Source organism: Malus sylvestris, chromosome 15 (assembly GCF_916048215.2).
Source record: "Malus sylvestris chromosome 15, drMalSylv7.2, whole genome shotgun sequence".
NCBI classification, from domain to species: Eukaryota; Viridiplantae; Streptophyta; class Magnoliopsida; order Rosales; family Rosaceae; genus Malus; species Malus sylvestris.
The window spans coordinates 43,631,479-43,649,370 of NC_062274.1; the positions used below are offsets into that span (position 1 = coordinate 43,631,479).

At 38.3% G+C, this 17,892-nt stretch overlaps 1 protein-coding gene across 3 annotated transcripts; it reads right to left on the reverse strand.

Annotated features, from left to right (window-relative positions):
- Positions 1-14,498: 14,498 nt before the first annotated feature.
- LOC126603735 (4-hydroxybenzoate polyprenyltransferase, mitochondrial-like) lies at positions 14,499-17,473 on the reverse strand. 3 transcript variants are annotated; one of them, XM_050270684.1, is made up of 9 exons: positions 16,884-17,473; positions 16,483-16,618; positions 16,265-16,386; positions 16,067-16,136; positions 15,810-15,959; positions 15,532-15,667; positions 15,303-15,399; positions 14,916-15,033; positions 14,499-14,798 (listed from the first exon to the last, which is right to left on the reverse strand). In XM_050270684.1, the coding sequence occupies exons 1-8, from the start codon at positions 17,288-17,290 to the stop codon at positions 14,964-14,966; spliced, it is 1,188 nt and encodes a 395-aa protein (XP_050126641.1). In that variant the 5' UTR covers positions 17,291-17,473; the 3' UTR covers positions 14,499-14,798; positions 14,916-14,963. The 3 variants fall into 3 exon arrangements, 2 of the variants coding, with proteins under 2 accessions (XP_050126641.1, XP_050126640.1); XM_050270683.1 differs by having other exon boundaries at positions 14,499-15,033; XR_007616364.1 differs by lacking the exon at positions 14,499-14,798 and having other exon boundaries at positions 15,512-15,667.
- Between the last annotated feature and the right edge of the window lie 419 nt (positions 17,474-17,892).

Below are 17,892 nucleotides of genomic sequence, written 5' to 3' on the forward strand. Positions count from 1 at the left end.
TGAGAAACTTCACCCTTGTGGATTGCTCGGGGGACAGGCGAGAGAAGAAGGGCTCGAGGCCCTGTGGATTTGCTCCAACGTGAAGGAGCCCGAGCGGAGGTGAAGGCCCGAGCTCCGGGCCTGTGAAGAGTTGACAGCCCGAGAGCTCGAGCTCCGTGCCTTTTTTAATTTTTTTCTATCAGGCGCGTGCACCCCACTCGAGCGTGGGAGCGCGTCGCCTGACAACTTTTTAGAAAAAACAGAAGCCATTTTAGACTTCAATGTTACCATTGGGAAGCCACGTGGCTTCCCACGGTCCATTCGATCTCAACGGTTATTTAACTTGGACCGTTCGATCTCAACGGTAAAAAAAATAAAAAAAATCTTATTTAATATCAATCGTTCAATCTGAGATCAACGGTCGATATTAATATGCTTTATAAATAAATAAAAAAAAACGAAAAAATAGTTTTAAAATTAAAAAAAATTGTAAAAAATCCTAAAAAATATCTAATTTTTTTTTTAAAAAATGTTTCTACTTTTCTATAAATACCTTCTCATTATCATCTACCTTACACCACAATTTCATATGTTCTCAACTACTTTCAATCACATTTCTGTCTTTCTCTCAAAGTTTCAATCCAATTTTTTTTAACAATAGTCGTTTTGGCTAAATGACACGTGGTGCAACGAGAACGATTTAAAATATCTTATCCGAAATTGCAAAAAAAATTATTTAGTATTATTTTGGAAAAAAAAATTAATAAATATTTTATTGCCTATTGCCAGAGCTATTTTTTTTTTTGACAAAGAAAAAAAAAAAAAAAGGCAGTTACTGTTCACAGGGTGGATTGAATAGTGGATTGCCTGGAGGAGGGCTCAAAGGGTGGAGTTGCTCTTATGAACCCTCTCTGTTTTGGGTTCTACTATTCCACCTGGGCATTTCTTTTTTTAAGGTTAGGAATCGTCAAGGATGAGCATAAGTTGTGCGATAACCTGATGAAACAGAAAATGGATGACAAGTGCAATGCTCGGGGAATTTTAAAGACTTACCCTCAACTGGAAATAAAGCTTAAAAGAGTTACTTGGAGACACCAGATTCCAAGAGTGGACTGGGGTAGTAAGAATGGCAATTTCAAAGAGTACATAGCATGGGATTTCTTCCGCTTCAGCCGATTAACAGTTGTCCATCATCAGGATGGGGTATTTAATTTACTTGTTTTATATGGGTTTAAAGTAAACGCGCACACGATTTAAAAACTTTAAACCCATATAAAACAATGAAATAAAATACCTCATCCTAATAAAGGAATTGCCAAACTTTCTTACTACTCCAGTCCACTCTTGGAACTTGTCATTTAAGGGTCACTCCTAGTAAACTTCGAGTATGTCCATTGGCGTAGACGATTCCTAACCTTAGACAATGAAATACCCTGGTGGAATAGTAGAACCCATAACAGAGAGGGTTCATGAGGCTCCCCAAATCAAACATTCTCATTTGCTCTCTCATTGATGTTGCTGTTTACGCTCCACATAATCATCTCCTCAATGGCGGCGATAAATATATTATTATTTTCAACTTCACCATACGTGTAAAGGATGATAAACTCTACAATCTCGTAGATGTTGGAATCAATACTAATTCTTACTGAAGCATTACTCCCTAGGTTCCTTTCAATTAATCTAAGTTTCTTGAACAAATGTTTGAACATGCTTCTAAGTATTTGATATTCATCATGTCTAGATCTTGGAGCTTTTAACCACTGCCTTAGGTTAGAGGAACTTGGATTAGATGATGAGAAGTGTCGGTGATGCTAGAGGTTCAGTGAAAGCGGCGGTTTGAAGAGAGCTTTCGTCAGGGTTTCAGAATCTCCAAACTGCTGTATCAGAAGAAAATTACAAGGATTAGCATTTAACAACAAATAGAGATCCAACAAAAAGGAGTCCTTAACACTTGCAAATTTCTCTTTCTCTTTTGACCCGGATTCAACTTTGTTTTACCCGCAAGTCAAAACCAGAGGACCTGATAACTCTTCAAAAACTTCTAAATATCCATTGAGAAGAGTCTAGAAAAGAGACAACAAGAGGTTGCTTGGCATGCAATACTTGCAAGCAATGAAAATCCATATGTAGTTTATAGATGGACAACCTCATGCATCAGAAGACAAAGTTCTTATCTTTTGGTACTGTGTGCCAATAAACTGGTGGATGTGCAGGCTGCTCTGCGTCTTTCTCCTCTCTGTCCACTTCAGTTCCTGTCATCTGTTTAACATCCAAAAGAACAGCAACCCGATCTCCACTCACCTCATATACCTCCCCACGTTGACCCTTTGGTAAAAGCCTGCACAGATTTCAAATTCATCAGGAAAAAAAAAAGTAACACGATTTCAGAATAACGAATGTGCATCATTGCAGACAAGTATTAATTAACTATACTACTGGAACCACTATGAGTATTTTGAATTTTCTAATAGCATGAAAGACTTAAACAAACGAAATCCTTTGAAGCTCACAATTAGCGCCAGTTTTATTCTTCTAAGCTAATGAGGCAATCTTAATTGTACACAATAAATCTTGCCCAAAGCCCTTCACCTAGGTTCAAAAGCGATATATCCCTTGCTAGAAGCCCCAGAAGGGGCCTATAATTTCTTTTTGAATTACACATGTTTCATTATCCAAAACAATGGAGAGAAAGTAGCATTCATGAACTTCAAAATACACATTAACTTCATGAGTTCTCAAAATTTGAAAGTCATCTTTTTTTCAACGCCGCGTAAAAAATGAATTCCATAGTGCAGGAAACGTCCAGGATACTGTGAGATCTTATAATGGAATGGAGGAAACAAATGAAAGAAATAATTTAGGACTTATTATCAGCTTCAAAATGTATAGAAGGCCAAATGTACTTCACTCGATCTCCTGCAAAAATGAAGAAGCAAGAATATTGATTTCCTGAGAACAAACAAAAAAAAGTTCTCATATGGAGATGAACACAACATTTGCACAAGTAGTTCAACCAAAAATAACAGTTGAACAAATAATAAGAAAACATGGGCCCATTTGGGAGTGATTATGGGAGGGACAACATTACTTATAGATTGTTGGACAGAACCTTAAAGTGCTTTAGTGAGAATAAAATCACTTTAAGAGGTTTTATGGAGAAACATGTGGGAAGTGCTTCTCCTTAAAAGTGATTGTCTTGAAAAACGCAAAAACCACTTGCAGCCTTGGATGAAACTTTCAAAATACCAAAATAACTAACAAGTAAAATCACTTCAACATAAACTCTCCCAAATAAGCCCAAAGAAATAGCTTCCTATCAACTCACAAAACATATAAGATTTGCAGTATAACAAAGAAATGGCTTCCTATTTCAATCTTACATAAGGAGCAAGTACACTGCCGTCTAGCACCAAGAGGGGGGAATTTCGAGACATTGTGGAAGTGCTGCACTCTGAAGCAGTATTCTCCCATTTGAAGATGTCAAACGAGAACCATAAGTGGACGGAAACTTTTGATGCGAAAATTAACTTAACACACAAATTAAATTCTCTTGTTGTCAAATTGTAGTATAAATGCAAGTAGGGATCGTTCTAAACCGGGGATTAGGAGGGCTTGCTAAAACCTCTAAACTGACTTAAAACATATAAACAAAGTTAAAAACACTAAACTAGACTCAAAGAACTTAAAACAAACTCAAAGGACTCAAAACAAGCTAAAAACGCTCAAATCTGCCTAAAAACACAAACTGGGCAGATTTAGACTCTAACACACTTTTGGGACACCTAAAAACACAAATCAAAACAGATTTTGACTAATAAAACACTTTAAAGTAAAGGGGGTATTAGTTTTGACGAATTTGAAAATGAAACAAGTAATTAAAGAACTAATGAAATCTGCACGAATTTGAGTAAATTGAATGGATGGAAGGCTAGCTAAGAGCTTCTTCTCCACACATGACATACTTGCACATAAACCAATTTTCAGTTGTTCTTTCGATTAATCATGAAACTCAACACCCCAGGTTAATTATGTCCGCTTAAATTAACCTTCAAGTTCTCCTTAAGTTATTGAATTGGATGGGAAAACGCATACAACAATTCAAGCATTCTTCAAAAGTTCTTTACGTGAATAACACAATAAAGATACAATCAAAGATCATTAAGCATTATGAAAACTATAAGTATTGACGAGGCATTCGTTACTATGATGAGCATGAAACTCCTGCCAAGAATTTATTTAACGCGATCGTTTATAAGCGACCTCCACTACTTATGAATATAAGTTTGTAACTATTAGGTGAAACTCCCTTATACTCTAGCATCATATTCATTCATGCAAACTAAGTGTGCACTCTTAATAAACATACACGAATAAGTTATCAATCAAGCAGTTAAACAAATTGAATTCACAACTTATGAAATCACAACTGAAGGTAATCAAATCATATTGCAAGTATGAACATGGTTTCGAATTCCCCCTAGCTAAGGGGGGTTTAGTTGCTCATACTCACAAAGCAAAGATAAACAAATTTAGACATTGAAAACAAAAGAATGAAAACACCTAAAAACGCTCCAACAATCCAACTTGAATGGCAAGCACGTCCAAGGATCCTCCTTCTTCTCTTTGTTGCGGCACAAGGTGTGGTTTGATGGATGAGTGGTAAATTATGGTGGTGGATGGATATAGGTGAGTTATGGTGAAGAGTGGATGGGTGGATTGTGTTCTCGGCCAAGGAATGAAAGTGTAAGTGTATGGAGTTGTGAGATGTGAATGTAGTGTCTTTGGATGGATCTCCCCAGTTATGGTGAAGGGTGGATGTATTTATAGGCTAGGGATAAGACCACCATCTAATTAAGGTGGTAGTGGTGTATGTTTTGGTAATGAGTTGATGTAATGGGTGTAGTGGATGAATGTTTGGTAATGAGTGGATGTAATGGGTGTAGTGGATGAGTATTTGGTAATGAGTGGATGTAATAGGTGTAGTGGGTGAGTGTTTGGTAATGAGTGGATGTAATGGGTGTAGTGGATGAGTGTTTGGAAATGAGTGGATGTAATGGGTGTAGTGGATGGATGTTTGAAGTTGTAGGTCAACACACTTACACACACATGCTGATTTCTAGCCTTCAAATCTTCAAAAATGTCCATCCTCATGTCTCCATGCTTGCACTATCCAATCTTGGCCCAAAAATGCTCCAAAATGATCCAAATAGCACTTTGTTGCTAACTTTATTATTTGAACCTACAAACACACGAAAATAGCTTAAAGTACTAAAATAACTAGAATTAAACTAAGTAAATGCCAAGCAACAAGCTAACTAAGTTGCATAAATATGCTCCTATCAAATTCCCCTACACTTAGCTTTTGCTAGTCCTCGAGCAAAAGAAAAGAAACAAAACGAAACAAAACGAAACAAAACGAAACAAAACAAACAAAACATAACCTAACCTTCCAACATTTGCCTCAGGGTTTTCCAATGCACATGACATGTTAAAAATAAGGGTTTTTATCACAAATGGTCCCTGACATTGATCAAACACATCATTTTGGTCCCTGACATTGAAAATCAATAGAAATGGTCCCTGACATTGATCAAACACATCACAAATGGTCCTTCCGTTAAAAACTTTTTGGGCAATTTTCAAAGATTCGCAACTCAATCGTTTCTTAACCAAATTCGACCAATGATATATCAAAATGAAGATAGTAAAGTGTTGAACAAGATTATACCTATTTGGAAGCCCAATGGTTGCCGGAGATGGCCGGAAAATAGCCTCAAATGTGACTGGTCTGCGAAAAAACTAGAAAACTCGCCTGAAATGGGGTAAACTTTAAACATTCATAACTTCTTCAATACTCAACGAAATTGAATGATTCAAAAATGAAAATCATACTTCTCAACGATACAAAGAGAATGCTACCTTTATTGACTGCTAATTTACCGTGATTTGACCGGAAAATGGCTCGAACTTGGATAACCATTTTCAAGTTAGCCAAGTTCGAGTCGTTTTCTGGCCAAAATACGATGAGTTAGCCATCAAGAAAGCTACCATTCTCTTAGTCTCGTCAAGAAGTATGATTTTTGTTTTTGAATTGCTCGATTTCGTTGATTATTCAAGAAGTTATGAATGTTTAAAGTTTACCCCATTACAGGCGAGTTTTCCAGTTTTTTCGCGTACCAGTCACATTTGAGGCTATTTTCTGGCCATCTCCGGCAACCATTAGGTTTCCTAATAGGTATAATCTTGTTCTACACTTTCCTATCTTCATTTTGATATATCATGGGTCGAATTTGGTTAAGAAACGATTGAGTTACGAAGCTTTGAAAATTGCCCAAAAAGTTTTTAACGGAAGGACCATTTGTGATGTGTTTGATCAATGTCAGGGACCATTTCTATTGATTTTCAATGTCAGGGACCAAAATGATGTGTTTGATTAATGTCAGGGACCATTTGTGATAAAAACCCTAAAAATAATCATTCCCACAGATTTTGGTTACCTTCACACTTGAGCACAAACTTAATCACAGTCACTACTTACTAGTTCACAATTAACCAATTAAAACAATGTTTTGAATGTAGTAACATGCCTTAGAGAATTTGCTCAATTCCTTACAAGATACTCTCTATTTTCAGACACATTTTCTGACTACACACCCTACACTAGAGACTAGGACTCACATATGTTATAACAAAGGAAACAATTTTCTGGAGTTATTAAGCATGTTTAGATATGATCTCATGAATGGTATGCTACTACTTAGATGCGAGAACCAGTGACACCATATGCTCATACCAATTTCGAACTCCACAAATTAAAACGCACAACACTCAAGATTGAAGTCAAGGGTTGTAACAAGGCTTGGGGGTAATGGCTAACAAAGAAAGGATAGGAATAACAAACGTTCTTAAAGCGATAGCAAGCAAAGCAATGAAATAGACACTTGGAATTCACTTTAGAATGCAGAATCAACTTTTACATACAAAGGGAAGATTCATGCAACACTTAGGGCCGAATTCAATGTTTTGGACCCTTTTTTTTTCTTTTCTTTTCTCTACCCATGCCTTATTAAGGACTTTGGCGCACACACACACACACAAGAATCACTTTCCCCACACTTGCTTTCTGCAATACATTGATAAAAAAAGGAGTTCATTTTAAGTCATGCTTTACTATGCTTCAAGAACAAGGGTATGGATGGTCCTAAAACTAGGCTAGGTAAGGATAATGTGGATTAACAAAGAACATAGGCTTAACAAGGCTCAACGGGGTTAAACTTAAACACATAATGAAATAGGGGCACGGGAATTTGGCTTTGGTGGTCACTACACAACTTCATCTTGAAAATGTGTTATGCAAATCAATAGCATGCTTTGAATGAAATAGGCATGAGTTCTAGCATTTGGAACTAAATGATGAAACGCCTTCTAAGTAGCAACCAAGCGAAGAATAATGAGATCATGCAACGACTTTAGAAAAAAATGATGCACAGATTATTAACTCTCCAAATAAATGTTTAGGCTCAAGTCTCACAAGGTTGTAGCGTACATTTGAGTTCCTTCTTTCAAGCATATTACAAAACTGATTTTTCCTTTATGATTACATGTGAATTCATAAATTATAACCACAACCAAGCATACACCAAAGAGTAAATCAAATTTTCATCCATGTTTATAACTCTCTTTAACAGTCATGTAATTAAAAACCAAATCCTCATCATTGTGTTGGAAGGTACCCTAAGACACAAATAAACATACAAAAACAACTCTTTTTGGGTTTTTCAAAAAAAATTTCAAATTTTTATGAAATTTTCGGATTTTTATGTCAAAACACATTGACCACTCCAAAACAGCTTAAAAACACTTAAAACAGCAAGGAACAACACTAGAAGTAATGGGTGATAAACTCCTACGAATTTCATGCAAAACAATGGTTACCCCCCTCCACTTAAATCAAACATTGTCCTCAATGTTTCAAGCATAAACTCACACAAAAACAAGCAAATAAACAAACAACGAATAAACATGACAAGTATAGCAAAGTAAAAACCAGACAGAGTAGAGTTTAAGAACGCAAATCTGGTTTTGGAGATAGATGGTCTTGTTGACTTTCCACAACTTTGATCTCGAACTGGTTTGGAATTCTGAGCGAGGAATATCAGAGTTCCTTGGTTTCAAATCAGACTCCTTCTGCTGGGTTGATTTGATTGTGCAGTCTGCATTCTTCTCTGCTTGTTTCTTCTGCACGGCAGGTAGGTACGTGGTAGAAGTAATGGTCTGTTTCTTTTTTCAATCTTTCCAAGTGCCCACCATTTGCTTTCTTTCTCCTTGTCCCTAGCTGAGGATGAATTGGCACATTGTCTCCACATGCTTCGAGGTATCATTTTCACTTCCTATCTGTTCCCCAGGCAGATGTGGCAGACGAAGAGGAAGCATAAGATGATGAAGATGAGTACTCGAGAGCAAGGCTAAGTAAGCAATCAAGAAGGGGTTCCAGGTAGTCGGTTCCATATCGGAAGATTGATACCAAATGCTGGCTGATTGCTCTCTTTCTCCTTATCCCAAAACAATGACAAGGAGAAAGATAGGGAGAAAGCATGATATGAGATACTTTTGCTTTCAACCTTCATGATATGAAATACTTTTGTTTTGGATGAGTTGTTTGCAGAGGTACCCCAAGGAATAAGGAACACTGAGTGACTCGAGAGGGTTTGTTGGAAAGGCATTCTCGGAGAAGAAGAAGGGTTATGTATGTCTGCCTTGCAATGGAGGGTGAAGGGTGACATTTATAGGAATTAATAACCGGTACTATTCTTTCACTCTTGTCAACAACCGTTGGATGATTTAATAGTGAACTTCACGTGCTTTCTACTTCACAAGAGATCTTCGACAGATTGCCCGTAATTTCCGCAAAGCTGAGTTTGCATGTGACAGATGCTGACACGTCTGGAAAAGTAGATGCCTCTCCAATTTCTGAGCTTGCCTCTTCGAGTTCTGAGCTCGCCTCTTCGATCTCTGAAATCCCGTCTTGTGCAGAGGTTGCATGTGACAAGTGCGGCAAAATCTGAAGAAAAAAAAAGATTGGCCCGTGGTTTTTGAGCAAGCCCAGCTTTTGAGAAAGCTAGCGCCTCTTCGATTTTTGAGTTGGCCTCTTCGATTTCTAAGCTCGCCTCTTCGATCTCTGAAATCTCATCGAGTGCTGATTTTTATAGAGGTACGCAGGACGTTCAAAGCACACTTGAATTTCTGCTTGTAGAAACTCTCTTCTTGCACTTCTACGATCTTAACTTGTCCGACCTCTTCTTTCTTTAACACCTTTGAAAATGTCTGGCCTCTCCGACCGTCATTTTGACTTGAACCTTGGTGAAGAGGCAGTCCCGCCTTCTCCAGACTACATATAGCGCCCATCCTTTATATCCCCTACTGGTCCCCTTATCGTTAGGGATTCGGTGATGAAGAATGATATGACAGCTGCGGTGGTGGCCAGGAACCTTGTCACTCCTAAAGACAACAGACTACTTGCCAAATGGTCTGATGAGTTGGCTGTTAAGGATTCTCTAGCTCTCAGTGTGCAGTGTGCAGGTTCTGTGTCTAATATGGCCCAACGCCTATTTGCTCGAACCCGTCAAGTTGAATCATTGGCGGCTGAAGTGATGAGTCTCAAACAAGAGATTAGAGGGCTCAAGCATGAGAATAAACAGTTGCACAAGCTCGCACATAACTATGCTACAAACATGAAGAGGAAGATTGACCAGATGCAGGAATCTGATGGTCAGATTTTACTTGATCATCAGAGGTTTGTGGGTTTATTCCAACAGCATTTGCCTTCGTCTTCTGGGGCTGTATCGCGTAATGAAGCTCCAAATGATCAACCTTTGATGCCTCCTCCTTCTGGGGCTCCGCCGACTGCTGAGGCTCCGCCGACTACTGAAACTTCTCCTAAGAAACCTTTATGAAGGCTCCCTCTTGTATTTTTCTGCTTAATGTTCATTTTTTTCATGAAAATGAATGTAAAAATACCTTGCATATCTGTCAGTGTTTCAAAAATAAACCCACACAAAAAACAATTAAACAAGCAACAAATAAAAATGACAATCATGGCAAAATAAAACCGCAGAAAATGGAAGGTTTTTAGAAACGCAAAACTGATTGTGGAGCGATTCAAAAATCTTCCTTATTTGAATACATGGGTTGCCTCCTAAAAAGCGCTTGCTTTAACGTCTTCCAGCCGGACGAAACTTCCTTTTAAACTTGGATAGGGCCCATAGTATGGAATTGATCCTTGAATGGACGGTGATACTTGACGTGATCCGGCAATGGTTTAAATTCTAGTGTAGGTGCCTGAATCATCAAAATCAGCAAGTTAGTATATAATAAAATCGAAGTTGGAGAAGATGGTTTACTTGCTTGCTCCAACACAAACTCAATTACGAACACCACATCTTTGAAGGTTGCAGGGATATGGGACTTGGCCAGATTTGGTGTTTTGAGAGTTATGACTTGTCCCGTGTCATAAAATCCAACTTCTTTGGGAATTTTCGTCTCAAGTGTATCTTCTTTGATGAATTCTAGACATTCCCCATCCACTTCTTGCTCTTGATTCTTTGGAAAGGTTTCGAAGATGCCTTTCTCACCCTCTTTTTCCTTAGATTGCAAGATCCTGCAAGGAATAAGGACATTTGGTGAAACGGGGTCAGGACAAATTGAATTTAGGCTTACCTTGGTTGTAGTGGACAGCATAGAGGGCATATGGGGCTGCGGCAAGGGTGGTTCTTCCCTTGCTATGGCCTTGTTATTCTCTTCTTCTTTGAGCAGCAGCTGTTCATCCATGTTTTGGCTTGGTTTAGATGTCTTGGGTTCACCTCCAACCTCCATAGCACTTCCCAAAGTGATAGCATCATGGATTTCAAAATCTTCCTTCAAATTTTCAATAGTTGAGTAACAGAGTTCACTTTGCTCTTGAATTTGTGCCATGAACTCCATAATCTGCCCAATTTGCTTCTCCAATTCACCCGTCTTCTTGGCTTGATTTTGCATCTCTTTGTTTCCATTTTCTACTTCCTGGTTCAAAGAAGTGAGTAACTTATTAAACATATAATTATCCAAAGACGTACCTGAATTGAATTGAGCAGATTGTTATGGTGGCTGCATAGGTCTTGAATAGAACTCCTCTTCTTTCTGCCAATACCCATCTTGTTAGAATTGTTGAGGTTCTCCCCACATGTAATCTGAATAATCTCTCCAATCCAAATTGTAAGCGTTGGAAAACATGTTGTCCCATGATTGGCTATGGCCTTGATAACCCCAAGCATCTTCATTCGCAGCGAATTGAGAACATTGATGAGTTGGATATCCTTACCCATAGGACACACCATATGTAGGGACACCTTGCATTGTGGTCCTTTCGGCATATTGTGACAATTGAGAAGTAAGTTTTGCTAATTGAGCTTGAGTGGTAGCAAAATCCATGTCTTACTTCTCTAGTACCTGAAATCAAGGAAACAAAACTAAATCAAATATCATAAGTAAAAATAAAAGACACAAATAGAAACAAAGTCAGTAACAAAAACAAAAGACATGAAAAAGAAACAACGGGGGATTAGCAAAATTGCTAATCCCCGGCAACGGCGCCAAAAATTTGATGCGAAAATTAACTTAACACACAAATTAAACCCTCTTGTTGTCAAATTGTAGTATAAATGCAAGTATGGATCGTTCTAAACCGGGGATTATGAGGGCTTGCTAAAACCTCTAAACTGACTTAAAACATATAAACAAAGTTAAAAACACTAAACTAGACTCAAAGAACTTAAAACAAACTCAAAGGACTCAAAACAAGCTAAAAACGCTCAAATCTGCCTAAAAACACAAACTGGGCAGACTTAGACTCTAACACAGTTTTGGGACACCTGAAAACACAAATCAAAACAGATTTTGACTAATAAAACACTTTAAAGTAAAGGGGGTTTTGGTTTTGACGAATTTGAAAATGAAACAAGTAAATTAAAGAACTAATGAAATCTGCACGAATTTGAGTAAATTGAATGGATGGAAGGTTAGCTAGGAGGTTCTTCTCCACACATGACATACTTGCACATAAACCATTTTTCAATTGTTCTTTCGATCAATCATGAAACTCAACACCCCAGGTTAATTAAGTCCGCTTAAATTAACCTTCAAGTTCTCCTTAAGTTATTGAATTGGATGGGAAAGCGCATACAACAATTCAAGCATTCTTCAAAAGTTCTTTACGTGAACAACACAATAAAGATACAATCAAAGATCATTAAGCATTATGAAAACTATAAGTATTGACGAGGCATTTGTTACTATGATGAGCATGAAACTCCTGCCAAGAATTTATTTAACGCGATCGTTTATAAGCGACATCCACTACTTGTGAATATAAGTTTGTAACTATTAGGTGAAACTCCCTTATACTCGCATCATATTCATGCATGCAAACTAAGTGTGCACTCTTAATAAACATACACGAATAAGTTATCAATCAAGCAGTTAAACAAATTGAATTCACAACTTATGAAATCACAACTGAAGGTAATCAAATCATATTGCAAGCATGAACATGGTTTCGAATTCCCCCTAGTTAAGGGGGGTTTAGTTCCTCATACTCACAAAGCAAAGATAAACAAATTTAGACATTGAAAACAAAAGAATGAAAACACCTAAAAACGTTCCAACAATCCAACTTGAATGGCAAGCACGTCCAAGGGTCCTCCTTCTTCTCTTTGTTGCGGCACAATGTGTGGTTTGATGGATGAGTGGTAAATTATGGTGGTGGATGGATATATGTGAGTTATGGTGAAGGGTGGATGGGTGGATTGTGTTCTCGGCCAAGGAATGAAAGTGTAAGTGTATGGAGTTGTGAGATGTGAATGCAGTGTCTTTGGATGGATCTCCCCAGTTATGGTGAAGGGTGGATGTATTTATAGGCTAGGGAGAGGACTACCATCTAATTAAGGTGGTAGTGGTGTATGTTTTGGTAATGAGTGGATGTAATGGGTGTAGTGAATGAATGTTTGGTAATGAGTGGATGTAATGGTTGTAGTGGGTGGATGTTTGGTAATGAGTGGATGTAATGGGTGTAGTGGATGAGTGTTTGGTAATGAGTGGATGATGTAATGGGTGTAGTGGATGGATATTTGGAGTTGTAGGTCAACACACTTGCACACACACATGCTGATTTCTAGCCTTCAAATCTTAAAAAACGTCCATCCTCATGTATCCATGCTTGTACTATCCAATCTTGGCCCAAAAATGCTCCAAAATGCTCCAAATAGCACTTTGTTGCTAACTTTGTTATTTGAACCTACAAACTCACGAAAATAGCTTAAAGTACTAAAATAACTAGAATTAAACTAAGTAAATGCCAAGAAACAAGCTAACTAAGTTGCATAAATATGCTTCTATCAACTTTACATGCAAATCAGTGCGGTTATAACCTGGAGCAACACTATGAATCTATGAGACGGCTTCTAATAATACTACCATGACCGCCTTGGCTTCCCGAGACTGTTTTATGCCCCAAAGATTGAGAAGAACCATGAACAATGTAGGTAGGCCCTGTTGAAGCACCCATCTCTGATTTTTAAACTTTATTCTTCTTGCATGCATCATTTTCCAAATCTTACTGTGCTGCAAAGTATGCTTCGATCAGTTTACAGCAGTAATTATAAATTTGTGAGTGAATCAAATATAAAATGTGCAACATAAGAACCAAATATTGACATATAAATAATATTTTGAAAACTCTTCCAACCAGACGGCCGCCTAATACACATTCTTCCCAATCAATGTTCTAATAAATTAATCTCTTTTTCTATTTACTTCCCAAAACCCTAAAAACAGGAGTAACAGGGGAGATCACACTGCCATGGAAGGGTATATTTTCCCAAAACCCTAAAACCAGAGCAACAGGGGAGAGAACAAAAAACATCTTGCTGGGTTTAGGCATTAGGTTTGTCGGGATTAGGGGTTGTGGGTATTAACAATTGTTATTGCTGATATGTTGATATGTTGTTCGTGCGATTGCAGATACTCTTAAGGAGAAGGAGCAGTGGACCCAAAAAATGCTGCCTCAAAGAATTTGGAGGGTAGTTTCCTATTCGCTTGCAAATATTGTACTTGACACGGCATGTACATATATTTTACTGCAAGGCAGCAAGTTGAGCAAATCGGCATTCCAGTTTCTCTGTAGCTTTTAAAACCTAACTATACTCCTCGATTTTGAACGTCTCCTTCAAAGTTTGCTCCACTAGAAAGACCTTAGAGGTCTTCAAGGATATTGCCTCCTGTTTATCCACAACGATCACCTGTTGCTCCTCGTGCGTGAGAGCAACTGAAGCAGCAAACTGAGACACCATATCTTCAACGTTCATTCCTATTTTGTTTCACATACAAAATTTAGAGTACAATTTACGTGATCCGCCGCTGTGGCTGCCAGAACAGATCTCCACAGATGAACTCATACAGGAAACAAAAAGGTATCCACAAAGAAATAACCTCATACGACTCCCTTGATCGATGTTTAACTCGAAATAGTGACCTTACAATTATATCCTCATGTACCAAAAAGAATGATGTTACAACAAAATTGCCACCTAGGAAATGGATATTACTACGTTAGTTGCAAATGCATTGACTGCCAAAATCGTTCTGCCCTTACAATTGAACAAGCCCCAAGAACAGGGTCTGGTGTATAGTTATGCAACCACAATAGCAAATATCTTGCAGTGGGAGACCTCTAGTGTAGACGCGACACGCATAATCTCGCAGCCTCCACTTATTCAATCCGGGAGCTTTCTTGCAAATTTAACAAGCAGGTCACCATAAATCATTTAAACTTCGACCGTATCAGTATGCAATTCTGTTGCAGTCAGAAGGTGAAGACATGCATTTGTAAAAGAGACCCATACTCGAATTAATTGTAGTTCCCCGAGGTTGCATCCAACCATTCTTTACCCCTAAGATGAAAGTCTTCCAAACAGGATTCCACTGAAAATAATAGCACCAAACCATTTGTTCGACACAAATCTGAAACCAAGACAAGGGCAAGCTCAGCAACCGATTATGTTCAAAGCAAAACGAAGTAAATAGTTCTTACACCTAAACAGTGTTGTTCTTTTCATAGACCGACCAACACACACTACACTATTCAAAAACCAATTCCAACCTCCACCTTTCCTTTTTTGTTCATCTTTGATTGGACAAATATGCAAGAAGCCAAAAATTATATTGATGCAATACACATATTTAACCTATATGAATACTTGAAAGCAAAATCATATGACTGTAATACTCACTTTCTATTGCAATCAGCCCGGGATGAAAGGTCAGCTGTCCATATCTGCCAAGCTAATTGTCCAGAAGCAGCCGACAAAAATGCATAATATGGCCAACCTGCTCCAAAGTTTAACGATTTGGGTGTGAGGATGTGGCAGAAACAAAAAGAAAATTTAGATTGAAGTTCCAACAATGATAAAGGGAAAAAAAAAAGAACAGAGATGCACACAAAGGAAGAAAGAAGAAAACCAATTTCAGCATTATATCCACTAAGGGCAAGACTACTCATGCACAAAATTCCAAAGCCAGTAATCCACTCCTTAGTTGAATCGCCAAATCTCAAAGCCGTAGACTTAACACCTACTTTCAAATCATCTTCCTTGTCCTGCAATCATGGTCAGAAACATCTTTGGTTGGATTACATTTGAAAAGTTCTCTTAATCCTCCATAATCCATTTCATCACAATCAAATATTGGAAACCACAGCTTCTGACCACATGAGCAATATAGTGACTAGTTTGTTGTACCTGATGTGCATATATCGTATCATACACAAGTGTCCAGCATACTCCAGAAAAGTACAATGGGAGCACTACAGCTGGATCAATGCTTCCTTTAACAGCAGCCCATCCTAACAAAGCTCCCCAATTGAAGGTTAACCCTAAATAAGCTTGAGGCTGCACCAAGCATGAAAGCATTACCAAATTATCAGTCCACTGTTATGAAACAGCACGTCTAAGTTAAAGAATAAAGCTTCAGGATAAGAAACAAAAGGTTTAATTACCCAGAATGTGAACCTCTTCATGAGAGGATAGGAGAAAACTAGCAACAAAGATGAAGCCCCTAAAACACGGCTGAAAATTCCAACGAACTACATAAGTTTCATGTGCTTGCAGATAATATTGGTTTAACCTAATTTATATACTAAAAGAGAACAATTAAAAAATCCATGGGTTTAAGGGTAGATACAAAAGATACAAACCTATAATTATTCAGTTGGAGGAGAATCCCAAGACCCAAAAGCAATTGAAATCCAAGAAAGCAAAGCCCCTGAAAGGGGGTCAAAACACCACTTGCAACTGGCCGCAACTTTGTGCGTGCGACCTGAAACAATAATGCATACTCGTCATCACATGATCAAAAACCAAACCAAAACGAGCATCATATTCCAACTGAAAATGCAATGGTTGTGGACGTTACCATGGTATCAATATCCCGGTCAAGGAGATCATTTACGGTGCAGCCAGCGCCCCTCAAAAGCAGAGCGCCACATCCAAATAGTGTCATCATCTTAAAATCAGGAAGGTGCCCTGGGCTTGCTGCCAATGTTATTGACCTGCACCAACAAGCATATGTATTTCAGACAACTTCAACTAAACAAATAAATATACCGTTGCCAATGTTACACAACACTCTTGTTTTTACTTCAACAAGTAAATATGCTCCCCTCTATGCACCAGAGTTCTATTAGATTAGTTTAATCGAATATCGCTTATACAGAAAAACAAAACAAGCAGCTTAATCCAAATTGCTATCAGTGAATTTTACAAAACAATGAAATGGAGAAACCGAGTTCAAAAATTGAAGTAAAAATCACTTACCACATACAAGGCCAAGCGAGCAACCAGGTGCCAATGGGCCGGTCGAGGCGAGCGAGCTTAGCATAAGGCCGAGCTTGCCTCGGCAAATACAAGTCGATCCAAGAAGCCTCAGCCTTGGTGCCATGGCCGCCCTGATTTCCGTCGTTCTTCTCGCCAGTTGACGAAGGCGAGCTGGAGAGGTGCGCTAAGAGTCTGAGATCAAATTCAACGGAGCTTGGAGTCCAACGGTGCCTTTGATTGAATGGGCCCAACGGGCTTGCGTTCTGATAAGGGTTAGGGTTAGGGTTAGGAATGGCGGTGGCTGTAGTTGGGTGATAAGAAGAGACTGCGAATAGGGTGCGGGAGAGGGACACTGAAGGTTTCAGAAACCTACGTGACGAGCGAGAGGCCAGCCAAAACGAAGCCATTTTCGTTATTCATTCAAATGCATCTCTCAGAAGGGGTGGGTAAGATACACTTCGGTACGGTATGAAGAGAAACCGATACTGAAAATATTTCCGGTACAGTTCGATTTTGGACTGAGTACCGATTTGGTACCGAACGTGGTTTCGGTTTTTTTGTTTTTTTGTTTTTCTGGGTTTTGTTTCCTGCTGCTGTGTTATGACTTATGAGGCAGCTCCCTGTGTGCTCTGCACTGTGGAAGTAGAAATGCACAGAGAGCAATAGCATTCAAGAATCAAAATCAAAAGTCTCCAATTCTCCAACCAACATAACAAAATGTCAAAAATCAAAATGCTTTAAGGGATTAGTACAATCCAAAGTTCTAAGTATTAGCAACATAATTAAAAATGCCTTATCTAATATCATTGAGGCCATAAGTTGGAAGAGAAGAATAAAAACCAAGAGGAAAAAGTACAAGAGAGGAAGGATACCCAAAACCCATCACAAACCATACTCAAAATGGTAGGTTCCAGCAGCACCCAAAGACAGAATGCAAAAAAAAAGAAATACAGAGGAAATATAAAAGTGATTTTTCATTCATATCTCAAAAGGGTATCACAATGGGATT